General features: G+C 57.4%; 1 protein-coding gene across 1 annotated transcript; it reads right to left on the bottom strand.

Moving 5' to 3' along the window:
* Positions 1–216: 216 nt before the first annotated feature.
* Positions 217–13497, bottom strand: LOC310966187 (sphingomyelin phosphodiesterase 4-like; the record flags this gene model as incomplete). Its single annotated transcript, XM_083940045.1, is given in 13 exon segments — positions 217–261; positions 2211–2224; positions 2227–2281; positions 2538–2670; positions 5543–5694; positions 5882–5934; positions 8015–8123; positions 9064–9139; positions 9242–9378; positions 11474–11490; positions 11493–11559; positions 11675–11759; positions 13396–13497. Coding segments are annotated over 12 exon segments (897 nt in total). The 5' UTR covers positions 11714–11759; positions 13396–13497.
* Positions 13498–13899: the final 402 nt, after the last annotated feature.

Below are 13899 nucleotides of genomic sequence, written 5' to 3'. Positions count from 1 at the left end.
AACTGTTAGACACGGTTTGTGACTCGGGAGGCTAGCTTGCGCGCGGCTCCCGGGGAGAATAGCCAATGCTAATGCTAGCGCTAACTGTTAGAGATGGCTTGTGACTCTGGAGGCTAGCTTGCGCGCGGATCCCGGGGAGAATAGCCCATGCTAATGCTAGCGCTAACTGTTGGAGCTGGCTTGTGACTCTGGAGGCTAGCTTGCTAGCGCTAACTGTTAGACACGGTTTGTGACTCGGGAGGCTAGCTTGCGCATGGATCCCTGGGAGAATAGCCAATGCTAATGCTAGCGCTAACTGTTAGAGATGGCCTGTGACTCTGGAGGCTAGCTTGCGCCGATGCTAATGCTAGTGCTAACTGTTAGAGACAGAAGCAGCCAAAGCCTCAGCGCGGTCTCCCTTCTGGTCTTCATTAAATATACTTAAAGGAACATTTAGCTAGCATATTAGCATGTTAGCATGTTAGCAAAGCGCGCCCACAAGCATGCGTTAGCACAACACCGACAAAAGAGACACACAACCCAGACCGACCCCCCCCCCCCCCCCCCCCCCCCCGTAGAGACGAACTCTGGGTTCACTCTCTACGCCGACGACGCTCCGTTGTGTGTGTGGAGGGACATTTAGAGGTCTTTTTTAACCACTGATGCTGCTGCAAATAACAGCAAACGTCGTCGTCGGCGTAGAGAGTGAGGAGGGGGGGGGGGGTGAAAAGGTAAAAGTACTTGGTAGGCGTGGAGGGGCCCAGAGCCCGGTGGGGGGGCGTGGGGCCGGCACGGCACGCTGGATATACTGAGGCGGTACTGCAGCAGCGCCAGCTGGTCACCCGGCGCCACCAGGAGGGGGGGGGGGGGGGGATGAGGGTGTGGCGGGGGCGGAGAAGAAAGGAGGAAGAGGAGGAAGGAGAAAGAAAGGGGGGAGGGAGGGAGGGAGGGAGGGAGGGGGGGACACGTGAGACCAGGAGAAGAAGAGAAGCACCAGATGGAAACAGGAAGGGGGGGGGAGGGGGGGGGGCAGACACATGTGAGATGTTGACTGTGGGGACGAGACACTTTGCATGCTGGGAAACGACGCAGAGGACTCTGGTTCTGGCTCTGGTTCTGGCTCCTGACTCTGGTTCTTGGCTCCTGACTCTGGTTCTTGGCTCCTGACTCTGATTCCTGGCTCCTGACTCTGGTTCCTGACTCTGGCTCCTGACTCTGGTTCCTGACTCTGGTTCTGGTTCCTGACTCTGGTTCCTGACTCTGGTTCCTGACTCTGGCTCCTGACTCTGGTTCCTGACTCTGGCTCCTGACTCTGGTTCCTGACTCTGGTTCCTGACTCTGGTTCCTGACTCTGGTTCCTGACTCTGGTTCCTGACTCTGGCTCCTGACTCTGGCTCCTGACTCTGGTTCCTGGCTCTGGTTCCTGACTCTGGCTCCTGACTCTGGCTCCTGACTCTGGTTCCTGACTCTGGTTCCTGACTCTGATTCCTGGCTCCTGACTCTGGTTCCTGACTCTGGCTCCTGACTCTGGTTCCTGACTCTGGTTCTGGTTCCTGACTCTGGTTCCTGACTCTGGTTCCTGACTCTGGCTCCTGACTCTGGTTCCTGACTCTGGCTCCTGACTCTGGTTCCTGACTCTGGTTCCTGACTCTGGTTCCTGACTCTGGTTCCTGACTCTGGTTCCTGACTCTGGTTCCTGACTCTGGTTCCTGACTCTGGTTCCTGACTCTGGCTCCTCACTCTGGCTCCCGACTCTGGTTCCTGACTCTGGCTCCTGACTCTGGTTCTGGTTCCTGACTCTGGCTCCTGACTCTGGTTCCTGACTCTGGCTCCTGACTCTGGTTCCTGACTCTGGTTCCTGACTCTGGTTCCTGACTCTGGTTCCTGACTCTGGTTCCTGACTCTGGTTCCTGACTCTGGTTCCTGACTCTGGTTCCTGACTCTGGCTCCTCACTCTGGCTCCCGACTCTGGTTCCTGACTCTGGCTCCTGACTCTGGTTCTGGTTCCTGACTCTGGCTCCTGACTCTGGTTCCTGACTCTGGCTCCTGACTCTGGCTCCTGACTCTGGTTCCTGACTCTGGTTCCTGACTCTGGTTCCTGACTCTGGTTCCTGACTAGAACCCTTTGCCCATGGTGTGTGTGTGTGTGTGTGTGTGTGTGTGTGTGTGTGTGTGTGTGTGTGTCGCTGTGGCACAGTGGTTAGGAGGGAGGTGGGGGACGTTTCTCTCACCTTCACCTGGGGGACTGCAGCTTCTGGTACATCTCTAAGGAGTAGTGGTGGAGCCAGACCTCCACGAACATCTGCGGACACACACACACACACACACACACACACACACACACACACACACACACACACGTAAACAACAGAACCAGCATCTGTTAAAAACGGTTGTTAGTCGTCTGCGTAGCGTTAGAGTCCGGGTTCATTTCCAGGGCGACACGGTGGCGTGGTGGCCGGCACTGTCGCCTCACAACGAGAGGGTGCCCCGGTTCGAATCCCGGCCTGGGCCCTACTGTGTGGAGTGTGTCCGGGTTCTGCGGTTTCGGGTCTCACCTGTAACAGGGTCTCGGACCGCCAGATCTCCTGGGCGGCGGGGTCGGCGTTCACCGACGGCTGGTGGAAGATGTGGTGCTTCAGGAGACTGGGGCTGTGGACGCCGTAGCCGCCGAACGAGACGCCGGGGGACCTGGAGGGGGGGGGGTTAGGGTCGAGGGGGGGGGGGGGGGGGTTAGAATGGTTCTGGCTCCTGACTCTGGTTCCTGACTCTGGCTCCTGACTCTGGTTCCTGACTCTGGTTCCTGACTCTGGTTCCTGACTCTGGCTCCTGACTCTGGTTCCTGACTCTGGCTCCTGACTCTGGTTCCTGACTCTGGCTCCTGACTCTGACTCTGGTTCCTGACTCTGGTTCCTGACTCTGGTTCCTGACTCTAGCTCCTGACTCTGGTTCCTGACTCTGGTTCCTGACTCTGGTTCCTGACTCTGGCTCCTGACTCTGGCTCCTGACTCTGGCTCCTGACTCTGGCTCCTGACTCTGGCTCCTGACTCTGGCTCCTGACTCTGGCTCCTGACTCTGGTTCCTGACTCTGGCTCCTGACTCTGGCTCCTGACTCTGGCTCCTGACTCTGGTTCCTGACTCTGGCTCCTGACTCTGGCTCCTGACTCTGGTTCCTGACTCTGGCTCCTGACTCTGGTTCCTGACTCTGGCTCCTGACTCTGGTTCCTGACTCTGGCTCCTGACTCTGGTTCCTGACTCTGGCTCCTGACTCTGGTTCCTGACTCTGGTTCTGGCTCCCCTGACTCCGGTTCCTGACTCTGGTTCCTGACTCTGGCTCCTGACTCTGGCTCCTGACTCTGGCTCCTGACTCTGGTTCCTGACTCTGGTTCCTGACTCTGGTTCCTGACTCTGGCTCCTGACTCTGGTTCCTGACTCTGGCTCCCCTGACTCCGGTTCCTGACTCCGGTTCCTGACTCTGGTTCTGGCTCCTGACTCTGGTTCCTGACTCTGGTTCCTGACTCTGGTTCCTGACTCTGGCTCCTGACTCTGGTTCCTGACTCTGGTTCCTGACTCTGGCTCCTGACTCTGGTTCCTGACTCTGGCTCCTGACTCTGGCTCCTGACTCTGACTCTGGTTCCTGACTCTGGTTCCTGACTCTGGTTCCTGACTCTGGTTCCTGACTCTGGTTCCTGACTCTGGCTCCTGACTCTGGCTCCTGACTCTGGTTCCTGACTCTGGTTCCTGGTTCTGGTTCCTGGTTCTGGCTCCTGACTCTGGCTCCTGACTCTGGCTCCTGACTCTGGTTCCTGACTCTGGTTCCTGACTCTGGTTCCTGACTCTGGCTCCTGACTCTGGCTCCTGACTCTGGCTCCTGACTCTGGTTCCTGACTCTGGTTCCTGACTCTGGTTCCTGACTCTGGCTCCTGACTCTGGTTCCTGACTCTGGCTCCTGACTCTGGTTCCTGACTCTGGTTCCTGACTCTGGTTCCTGACTCTGGCTCCCGACTCTGGTTCCCGACTCTGGTTCCCGACTCTGGTCCCCGACTCTGGCTCCCGACTCTGGCTCCCGACTCTGGCTCCCGACTCTGGTTCCCGACTCTGGCTCCCGACTCTGGCTCCCGACTCTGGTTCCCGACTCTGGTTCCCGACTCTGGTTCCCGACTCTGGTTCCCGACTCTGGTTCCCGACTCTGGTTCCCGACTCTGGCTCCCGACTCTGGCTCCTGACTCTGGCTCCTGACTCTGGCTCCTGACTCTGGTTCCTGACTCTGGCTCCTGACTCTGGCTCTTGACTCTGGTTCCTGACTCTGGCTCCTGACTCTGGTTCCTGACTCTGGTTCCTGACTCTGGCTCCTGACTCTGGCTCCTGACTCTGGTTCCTGACTCTGGCTCCTGACTCTGGCTCCTGACTCTGGTTCCTGACTCTGGCTCCTGACTCTGGTTCTGGTTCCTGACTCTGGCTCCTGACTCTGGTTCCTGACTCTGGTTCCTGACTCTGGTTCCCGACTCTGGTTCCCGACTCTGGTTCCCGACTCTGGCTCCTGACTCTGGTTCCTGACTCTGGCTCCTGACTCTGGTTCCTGACTCTGGCTCCTGACTCTGGTTCCTGACTCTGGTTCCTGACTCTGGTTCCTGACTCTGGCTCCTGACTCTGGCTCCTGACTCTGACTCCTGGCTCTGGTTCCTCTGGCTCCTGACTCTGGCTCCTGACTCTGGTTCCTGACTCTGGCTCCTGACTCTGGTTCCTGACTCTGGCTCCTGACTCTGGTTCCTGACTCTGGTTCCTGACTCTGGTTCCTGACTCTGGTTCCTGACTCTGGTTCCTGACTCTGGCTCCTGACTCTGGTTCCTGACTCTGGTTCCTGACTCTGGTTCCTGACTCTGGCTCCTGACTCTGGCTCCTGACTCTGGCTCCTGACTCTGGCTCCTGACTCTGGTTCCTCTGGTTCCTGGCTCTGGCTCCTGACTCTGGTTCCTGACTCTGGCTCCTGACTCTGGTTCCTGACTCTGGTTCCTGACTCTGGTTCCTGACTCTGGTTCCTGACTCTGGCTCCTGACTCTGGCTCCTGACTCTGGCTCCTGACTCTGGCTCCTGACTCTGGTTCCTCTGGTTCCTGGCTCTGGCTCCTGACTCTGGTTCCTGACTCTGGCTCCTGACTCTGGTTCCTGACTCTGGTTCCTGACTCTGGCTCCTGACTCTGGTTCCTGACTCTGGCTCCTAACTCTGGCTCCTGACTCTGGTTCCTGACTCTGGTTCCTGACTCTGGTTCCTGACTCTGGTTCTGGCTCCTGACTCTGGTTCCTGACTCTGGTTCCTGACTCTGGTTCCTGACTCTGGTTCCTGACTCTGGTTCCTGACTCTGGCTCCTGACTCTGGCTCCTGACTCTGGTTCTGGCTCCTGACTCTGGTTCCTGACTCTGGTTCCTGACTCTGGTTCCTGACTCTGGCTCCTGACTCTGGTTCCTGACTCTGGTTCCTGACTCTGGCTCCTGACTCTGGTTCCTGACTCTGGATTCTCTGCGTAGCGCGTAGACGCATCAAACCTGCCCTCGCGGTACCCTACCTGGGTGACGGCGCGGTGACGGAGCCCCTGGGGTCGGAGAAGGGGGACGGGGGGACGCTTCCTTCGCTGGGCAGGAAGTACTTGAGGAACGTGTCCACCAGCACAAAGTAGGCGCTGTTGGCGGCGCCGCCATTTTGGCCCGGTGTGCGGATCTGAACACACACACACACACACACACACACACACATAGAGACTCCATCAGGTCTCTCTGCGCGGAACTCTCGTAACCAAGACAACAGTCGTTCTACGCGGAATATTTTACAGAGAAAGGAGCCCGCAGGTTTGATTCTCCTTCCGGGCGCACTTCCCACTGTGCCTCCGTGTACCGTGCACACTCACCTTGGGCGCGATGAGACAGGAGGCGAAGTGGAACACGAAGAACTCAAAGGGATCTGCGGAAGCGTTCAGGAAGTAACCAGGGACACACGTGGAGAGTCCGCGTGACGTCCGCGGAGGCTATTTGGTGAGTCCGCGCTCTCTTGACTTGACGTCGTCACGCGGACTCTACGCGGACGACACAATGAACAGCCGCCGCGGTGACATTATAAGACACATTACGCAAGTGGAAAGTCCTGAAGGACACAGGGGGGACACAGGGGGGACACAGGGGGGACACTGGGAGGACACTGGGAGGACACTGGGAGGACACTGGGAGGACACTGGGGGACACTGGGAGGACACTGGGGGACACTGGAGGAAACGGGGGGACACGGGAGGACACGGGGGGACACTGGGAGGACACTGGGGGGACAGTGGGAGGACAGTGGGAGGACACTGGGGGGACAGTGGGAGGACACTGGGAGGACACGGGGGGACACTGGTGGGACACTGGGAGGACACGGGGGGACACTGGGAGGACACGGGGGGACACTGGGGGGACACTGGGAGGACACGGGGGGACAGTGGGAGGACACTGGGGGGACACTGGGGGGACACTGGGAGGACACTGGGAGGACACTGGGGGGACACTGGGGGGACACTGGGGGGACACAGGGGGACACTGGAGGACACAGGGGGACAGTGGGGGGACACAGGGGGACACTGGGGGACACTGGGAGGACACTGGGGGACACTGGAGGACACTGGAGGAAACTGGAGGACACGGGGGGACACTGGAGGACACTGGGGGGACACTGGAGGACACTGGGGGGACACAGGGGGACACTGGGGGGACACTGGAGTGACACGGGGGACAGTGGAGGACACTGGGGGACACTGGAGGACACTGGGGGACACTGGGGGGACACTGGAGGACATTGGGGGACACTGGGGGGACAGTGGAGGACACTGGGGGGAAACTGGGGGGACAGTGGAGGACACTGGGGGGAAACTGGGGGGACACTGGGAGGACACTGGGGGACACTGGAGGACACTGGGGGGACACTGGGGGACACTGGGAGGACACTGGGGGGACACTGGAGGACACTAGGGGACACTGGGAGGACACAGGGGGACACTGGAGGACACTGGAGGACACGGGGGGACACTGGGAGGACACTGGAAGGACACTGGGGGGACACTGGAGGACACTGGAGGACACTGGAGGACACAGGGGGACACTGGAGGACACTGGGGGGACACTGGAGGACACTGGGGGGACACAGGGGGACACTGGAGGACACGGGGGGACACTAGGGGGACACTGGGAGGACACTGGGGGGACACTGGGAGGACACTGGGGGACACTGGAGGACACTGAAGGACACTGGGAGGACAGTGGGAGGACAGTGGGGGGACACTGGGGGACACTGGGAGGACAGTGGGAGGACAGTGGGGGGACACTGGGGGACACTGGGAGGACAGTGGGGGGACACGGGGGGACACGGGGGGACACTGGGAGGACACTGGGGGACACTGGGAGGACACTGGGGGGACACTGGGGGGACACAGGGGGACAGTGGGGGGACACTGGGAGGACACTGGGAGGACACTGGGAGGACACTGGAGGACACTGGGGGACACTGGGGGACACTGGAGGACACGGGGGGACACTGGGGGACACTGGGAGGACACTGGAGGACACTGGGGGGACAGTGGGGGACACTGGGGGACACTGGGAGGACACTGGGGGGACACTGGAGGACACGGGGGGACACTGGGGGGACACTGGGAGGACACTGGGGGACACTGGGGGACACTGGGGACACTGGGGGACACTGGGGGACACTGGGAGGACACTGGAGGACACTGGGGGGACAGTGGGGGACACTGGGGGACACTGGGAGGACACTGGGGGGACACTGGAGGACACGGGGGGACACTGGGGGGACACTGGGGGGACACTGGAGGACACGGGGGGACACTGGAGGACACTGGGGGGACACAGGAGGACACTGGGGGACACAGGAGGACACTGGGGGACACAGGAGGACACTGGGGGACACTGGAGGACACTGGGGGGACACTGGGGGGACACTGGGGGACACTGGAGGACACTGGGGGGACACTGGGGGGACAGTGGGTGGAGGATACTGAGGGCCAGGTTCAGGGACAGCAGGCCCGACAGGGGGAACTGGAGCTTGTTGTGGAACAGTGGGCAGTCGGGCAGGACGCCCTCCTGGATGCAGGCCTTCACGGGACCCTGTGGAGACACGACAGGGGGGACAGTGAGGCACGTGTGGACCTGGACCTGGTTCTGAGTCAGGAACCAGAGGAACCAGAGGAGCCAGAGGAACCAGAGTCAGGAACCAGAGTCAGGAACCAGAGGAACCAGAGGAGCCAGAGTCAGGAACCAGAGTCAGGAACCAGAGTCAGGAACCAGAGTCAGGAGCCAGAGTCAGGAACCAGAGTCAGGAACCAGAGTCAGGAACCAGAGTCAGGAACCAGAGTCAGGAACCAGAAGCAGGAACCAGAGTCAGGAACCAGAGTCAGGAGCCAGAGTCAGGAACCAGAGTCAGGAACCAGAGTCAGGAGCCAGAGTCAGGAGCCAGAGTCAGGAGCCAGAGTCAGGAGCCAGAGTCAGGAACCAGAGTCAGGAACCAGAGTCAGGAGCCAGAGTCAGGAACCAGAGTCAGGAGCCAGAGTCAGGAACCAGAGTCAGGAACCAGAGTCAGGAGCCAGAGTCAGGAGCCAGAGTCAGGAGCCAGAGTCAGGAACCAGAGTCAGGAACCAGAGTCAGGAACCAGAGTCAGGAACCAGAGTCAGGAACCAGAGTCAGGAACCAGAGTCAGGAACCAGAGTCAGGAGCCAGAGTCAGGAGCCAGAGTCAGGAGCCAGAGTCAGGAGCCAGAGTCAGGAGCCAGAGTCAGGAACCAGAGTCAGGAACCAGAGTCAGGAACCAGAGTCAGGAGCCAGAGGAACCAGAGTCTGGAACCAGAGTCAGGAACCAGAGTCAGGAACCAGAGTCAGGAACCAGAGTCAGGAGCCAGAGTCAGGAGCCAGAGTCAGGAACCAGAGTCAGGAGCCAGAGTCAGGAGCCAGAGTCAGGAACCAGAGTCAGGAGCCAGAGTCAGGAACCAGAGTCAGGAACCAGAGTCAGGAACCAGAGTCAGGAGCCAGAGTCAGGACCCGGAGTCACTCACCGGGAGATAATTGACGGGGACTTCGTATTTGTACTCGTCCGCCTGGAGCTTGTACACGAGCGTCATCATCGGCCCGCTGAAAGACAGAAAGTGGGAAAGAGCGGTGAGCGGCGTGGACTCGGCGTGACGCAGGCACACGGGGGGGGGGGGGGGGTAAAGGGGGGCCGCCGAGACAGACCTGGGCTTGAGGAAGTCCAGGACCACGTGGTACTCGTTGCTCGGCGCGTGCAGCAGCCGCAGGTTCCAGCCGGCGGCGACGCCGTCCAGGCTGCCGAACACGCTCTCCACGAGCCAGGGGAAGATCAGGTGCAGCTCCTGTGGAAGGGGGGAGGGAATCGAACGTTCATACCGATAGGGAGGTGGTAGGTAGGGAGGGAGGGAGGTAGGGAGGTGGGTAGGGAGGTAGGTAGGGAGGTAGGTAGGGAGGTGGGTAGGGAGGTAGGTAGGGAGGAAGGTAGGGAGGTGGGTAGGTAGGTGGGTAGGGAGGTGGGTAGGGAGGTGGGTAGGGAGGTGGGTAGGGAGGTAGGTAGGGAGGTAGGTAGGGAGGTGGGTAGGGAGGTAGGTAGGTAGTGAGGTAGGGAGGTAGTGAGGTAGGTGGGTAGGTGGGTAGGGAGGTAGGTAGTGAGGTGGGTAGGGAGTTGGGTAGAGAGGTAGGTAGGTAGGTAGGTGGGTAGGTAAGGAGGTGGGTAGGTAGGGAGGTAGTGAGGTAGGGAAGTAGGTAGTGAGGAAGGGAGGTGGGTAGGTAGGGAGGGAGGTAGGTAGTGAGGTAGGGAGGTAGGTAGGGAGGTAGTGAGGTAGGGGGGTAGGTAGGTAGTGACGTAGTGAGGTAGGTAGGTAGGTAGGTAGGTGGGTAGGGAGGTGGGTATGGAGGTGGGTAGGGAGGTAGGTAGGTGGGTAGGGAGGTAGGTAGGTAGGTAGGTGGGTAGGTAGGTAGGGAGGTAGGTAGGTGAGGAGGTAGGTGGGTAGGGAGGTAGGTAAGGAGGTGGGTAGGTAGGGAGGTAGTGAGGTAGGGAGGTAGGTAGTGAGGTAGGGAGGTGGGTAGGTAGGGAGGGAGGGAGGGAGGTAGTGAGGTAGGGAGGTAGGTAGGGAGGTAGGTAGTGAGGTAGGGAGGTAGTGAGGTAGGTAGGGAGGTAGGTAGGTAGGTAGTGAGGTAGTTAGGTAGGGAGGTAGTGAGGTAGGTATGTAGTGAGGTAGTGAGGTAGGGAGGTAGTGAGGTAGTGAGGTAGGTATGTAGTGAGGTAGGGAGATAGGTAGGTAGTGAGGTAGGGAGGTAGGTAGGTAGTGAGGTAGGGAGGTAGTGAGATAGGTAGGTAGTGAGGTAGGGGGGTAGGTAGGGAGGTAGGTGGGTAGTGACGTAGTGAGGTAGGTAGTGAGGTAGGTAGGTAGGTAGTGAGGTAGGGAGGTAGTGAGGTAGGTAGGTAGGTAGTGAGGTAGTTAGGTAGGGAGGTAGGTAGGTAGTGAGGTAGGGAGGTAGGTAGGGAGGTAGTGAGGTAGGTAGTGAGGTAGGGAGGTAGTGAGGTAGGTATGTAGTGAGGTAGGGAGATAGGTAGGTAGTGAGGTAGGGAGGTAGGTAGGTAGTGAGGTAGGGAGGTAGTGAGATAGGTAGGTAGTGAGGTAGGGGGGTAGGTAGGGAGGTAGGTGGGTATTGACGTAGTGAGGTAGGTAGTGAGGTAGGTAGTGAGGTAGTGAGGTAGGTAGGGAGGTAGGTAGGTAGTGACGTAGTGAGGTAGGTAGTGAGGTAGGGAGGTAGGTAGTGAGGTGGGTAGGGAGGTAGTGAGGTAGGGGGGTAGGTAGGGAGGTAGGTAGTGAGGTAGGGAGGTAGGTAGGTAGTGAGGTAGGGAGGTGGGTAGCTAGGGAGGGAGGTAGTGAGGTAGGGAGGTGGGTGGGTAGGTAGGTAGTGAGGTGGGTAGGGAGATAGTGAGGTAGGTAGGTAGGTAGGTAGTGAGGTAGGTAGGGAGGTAGTGAGGTAGGTAGTGAGGTAGGGAGGTAGTGAGGTAGGTAGTGAGGTAGTGAGGTAGTGAGGTAGGGAGGGAGGTAGGTAGTGAGGTAGGTAGGGAGGTAGGTAGTGAGGTAGTGAGGTAGGGAGATAGGTAGGTAGTGAGGTAGTGAGGTAGGGAGGTAGGTAGGTGGGTAGGGAGGTAGGTAGTGAGGTAGGGGGGTAGTGAGGTAGGTAGGGAGGTAGGTAGTGAGGTAGGTAGTAGGTGGGTAGGGAGGTAGTGAGGTAGTGAGGTAGGGAGGTAGGGAGGGAGGTAGGTAGTGAGGTAGGTAGGGAGGTAGGTAGTGAGGTAGTGAGGTAGGGAGGTGGGTAGTGAGGTAGGGAGGTAGTGAGGTAGGGAGGTGGGTAGTGAGGTAGGGAGGTAGTGAGGTAGGGAGGTAGTGAGGTAGGTGAAAAAGAGAGACAGAACCGTACCTTTGCGGGATAGTCTGGATGACCTTCCCCAGGTCTTGGCAGCGGTGGACCAGTGGTTTGGTGGTGGCGTCGGCTTTGAGGTTAGCCTGCGACGTCACGACGACGATGCGTTCAGGAGCACGTTCAGAAAATCAGAGTTCACAGAATCAGAGTTAATAAGTAAACAGCAGCATTGTGTCACCGTGGCGACGGCCGACTCACCAGGAGGAAGCTGGGCTGGTGTAACGCCGGGGCGGCCATGTTGGACCCCGGGGTCGACGTGGGTCCGTGCGCGCGCAGGTCCGTCCTGCGGGGTTCAAACACGAACACAAGTCAGCAGGGAGGTAGACGTTAGCCTAGCATTAGCCTAGCGCTACTTTATGTTTGCGTTTGTGTCTTTTTGTGTGTTTTTTTAGTCGTTTTGTGTCTTTTTTTAGTCGTTTTGTGTCTTTTCTTAGTTGTTTTGTGTCTTTTTTTAGTTGCTTTGTGTTACTACTAAAGACACAAAAAGACAAAAAAACAACAAAAAAGACACAAAACAACTAAAAAAAGACAAAACGACTAAAAAAAGACACAAAATGACACAAAACAACTAAAAAAGACACAAAACAACTAAAAAAAAGACACAAAACCACTAAAAAAGACACAAAAAGACAAAAAAGACACAAAACAACTAAAAAAAGACAAAACGACTAAAAAAAGACACAAAATGACACAAAACAACTAAAAAAGACACAAAACAACTAAAAAAAAGACACAAAACGACTAAAAAAAGACACAAAAAGACAAAAAAGACACAAAACAACTAAAAAAAGACAAAACAACTAAAAAAAGACACAAAATGACACAAAACAACTAAAAAAGACACAAAACAACTAAAAAAAAGACACAAAACGACTAAAAAAAGACACAAAAAGACACAAAACAACTAAAAAAAGACACAAAACAACTAAAAAAAGACACAAAACGACTAAAAAAAGACACAAAATGACACAAAAGAACTAAAAAATGACACAAAAGAACTAAAAAAAGACACAAAACAACTAAAAAAAGACACAAAACAACTACAAAAAAAGACAAAAAACAACAAAAAAGACACAAAACAACTAAAAAAAGACACAAAACAACTAAAAAAAGACACAAAATGACGCAAACAGACACACAAACGGGCCATAACTGTGTTGCCATTTCTCCCATTGACCGAACCACAACATGCTAGCATTAGCCGGCTAGCTCGTTCGCATAAACCGGCTAGCTCGTTTGCATTAGCCGTTACTAGCTCGTTCGCATTAGCCGCTACTAGCTCGTTCGTGGGACCCGGCTAGCTCGTTAGCGGGATCCGGCTAGCTCGTTAGCGTGAGCCGGCTAGCTCGTTGACATGAACCGGCTAGCTCGTTAGCATCAGTCGGCCTGCTCGTTAGCGTGAGCCGGCTAGCTCGTTAGCGTGAGCCGGCCTGCTCGTTAGCGTGAGCCGGCTAGCTCGTTAGCATTAGCCGTTACTAGCTCGTTAGCATAGGCCGTTACTAGCTCGTTCGCATGAGCCGTTACTAGCTCGTTCGCATGAGCCGGCTAGCTCGTTCGCATGAGCCGGCTAGCTCGTTCGCAGGACCCGGCTAGCTCGTTAGCGTGAGCCGGCTAGCTCGTTAGCGTGAGCCGACTAGCTCATTCGCGTGAGCCGGCTAGCTCGTTCGCGGGACCCGGCTAGCTCGTAAGCGGGACCCGGCTAGCTCGTAAGCGGGACCCGGCTAGCTCGTAAGCGGGACCCGGCTAGCTCGTTAGCGTGAGCCGGCTAGCTCGTTCGCATGAGCCGGCTAGCTCGTTAGCTCGCTCACTCGGCGCACAGACAGAGGCGTAAAGTGACGTCAGCGGCCGCGACGTCATGGTTAAACCGTCACGCAAACGTCCCGTTAACGTTCGCGTGTTGTAAATAAACGGTTGTTTACCTTTTGCCGCCGGCGGGAGAAGCTGTGAACAAAAACCGCCGCTGGACCTTTTTCCATCAACCGCGTCTCAAACACGGCGGCTTCCTCTTCCGGTGGTCTTCCGGGTTCGGCTGTTGTTGTGGTGGTGATGCGCATGCGCGTTACAGCCCCCTGCTGGAGACACTGAGCTCCTCTTCCTCCTCTTCCTCCTCTTCCTCCTCCTCCTCCTCTTCCTCTTTCTCCACTTCCTCCTCTTCTTCCTCTTCCTCTTTCTCCTCTTCCTCCTCCTCTTCCTCCTCTTCCTCTTCCTCCTCCTCCTCTTCCTCCTCTTCCTCCTCCTCCTCCTCTTCCTCCTCCTCCTCCTCCTCTTCCTCCTTCTCCTCCTCTTCCTCCTCCTCCTCCTCCTCTTCCTCCTCTTCCTCCTCCTCTTCCTCCTTCTCCTCCTCTTCCTCCTCCTCCTCCTCCTCTTCTTCCTCCTCTTCCACTTCCTCTTCCTCCTCCTCCTCCTCCTCTCCCTCTTCCTTC

The sequence above is a fragment of the Echiichthys vipera genome (assembly GCF_963691815.1).
Source record: "Echiichthys vipera genome assembly, chromosome: Y".
Classification (NCBI taxonomy): domain Eukaryota; kingdom Metazoa; phylum Chordata; class Actinopteri; order Perciformes; family Trachinidae; genus Echiichthys; species Echiichthys vipera.
This window is presented reverse-complemented; position numbering and strand designations above follow the sequence as displayed.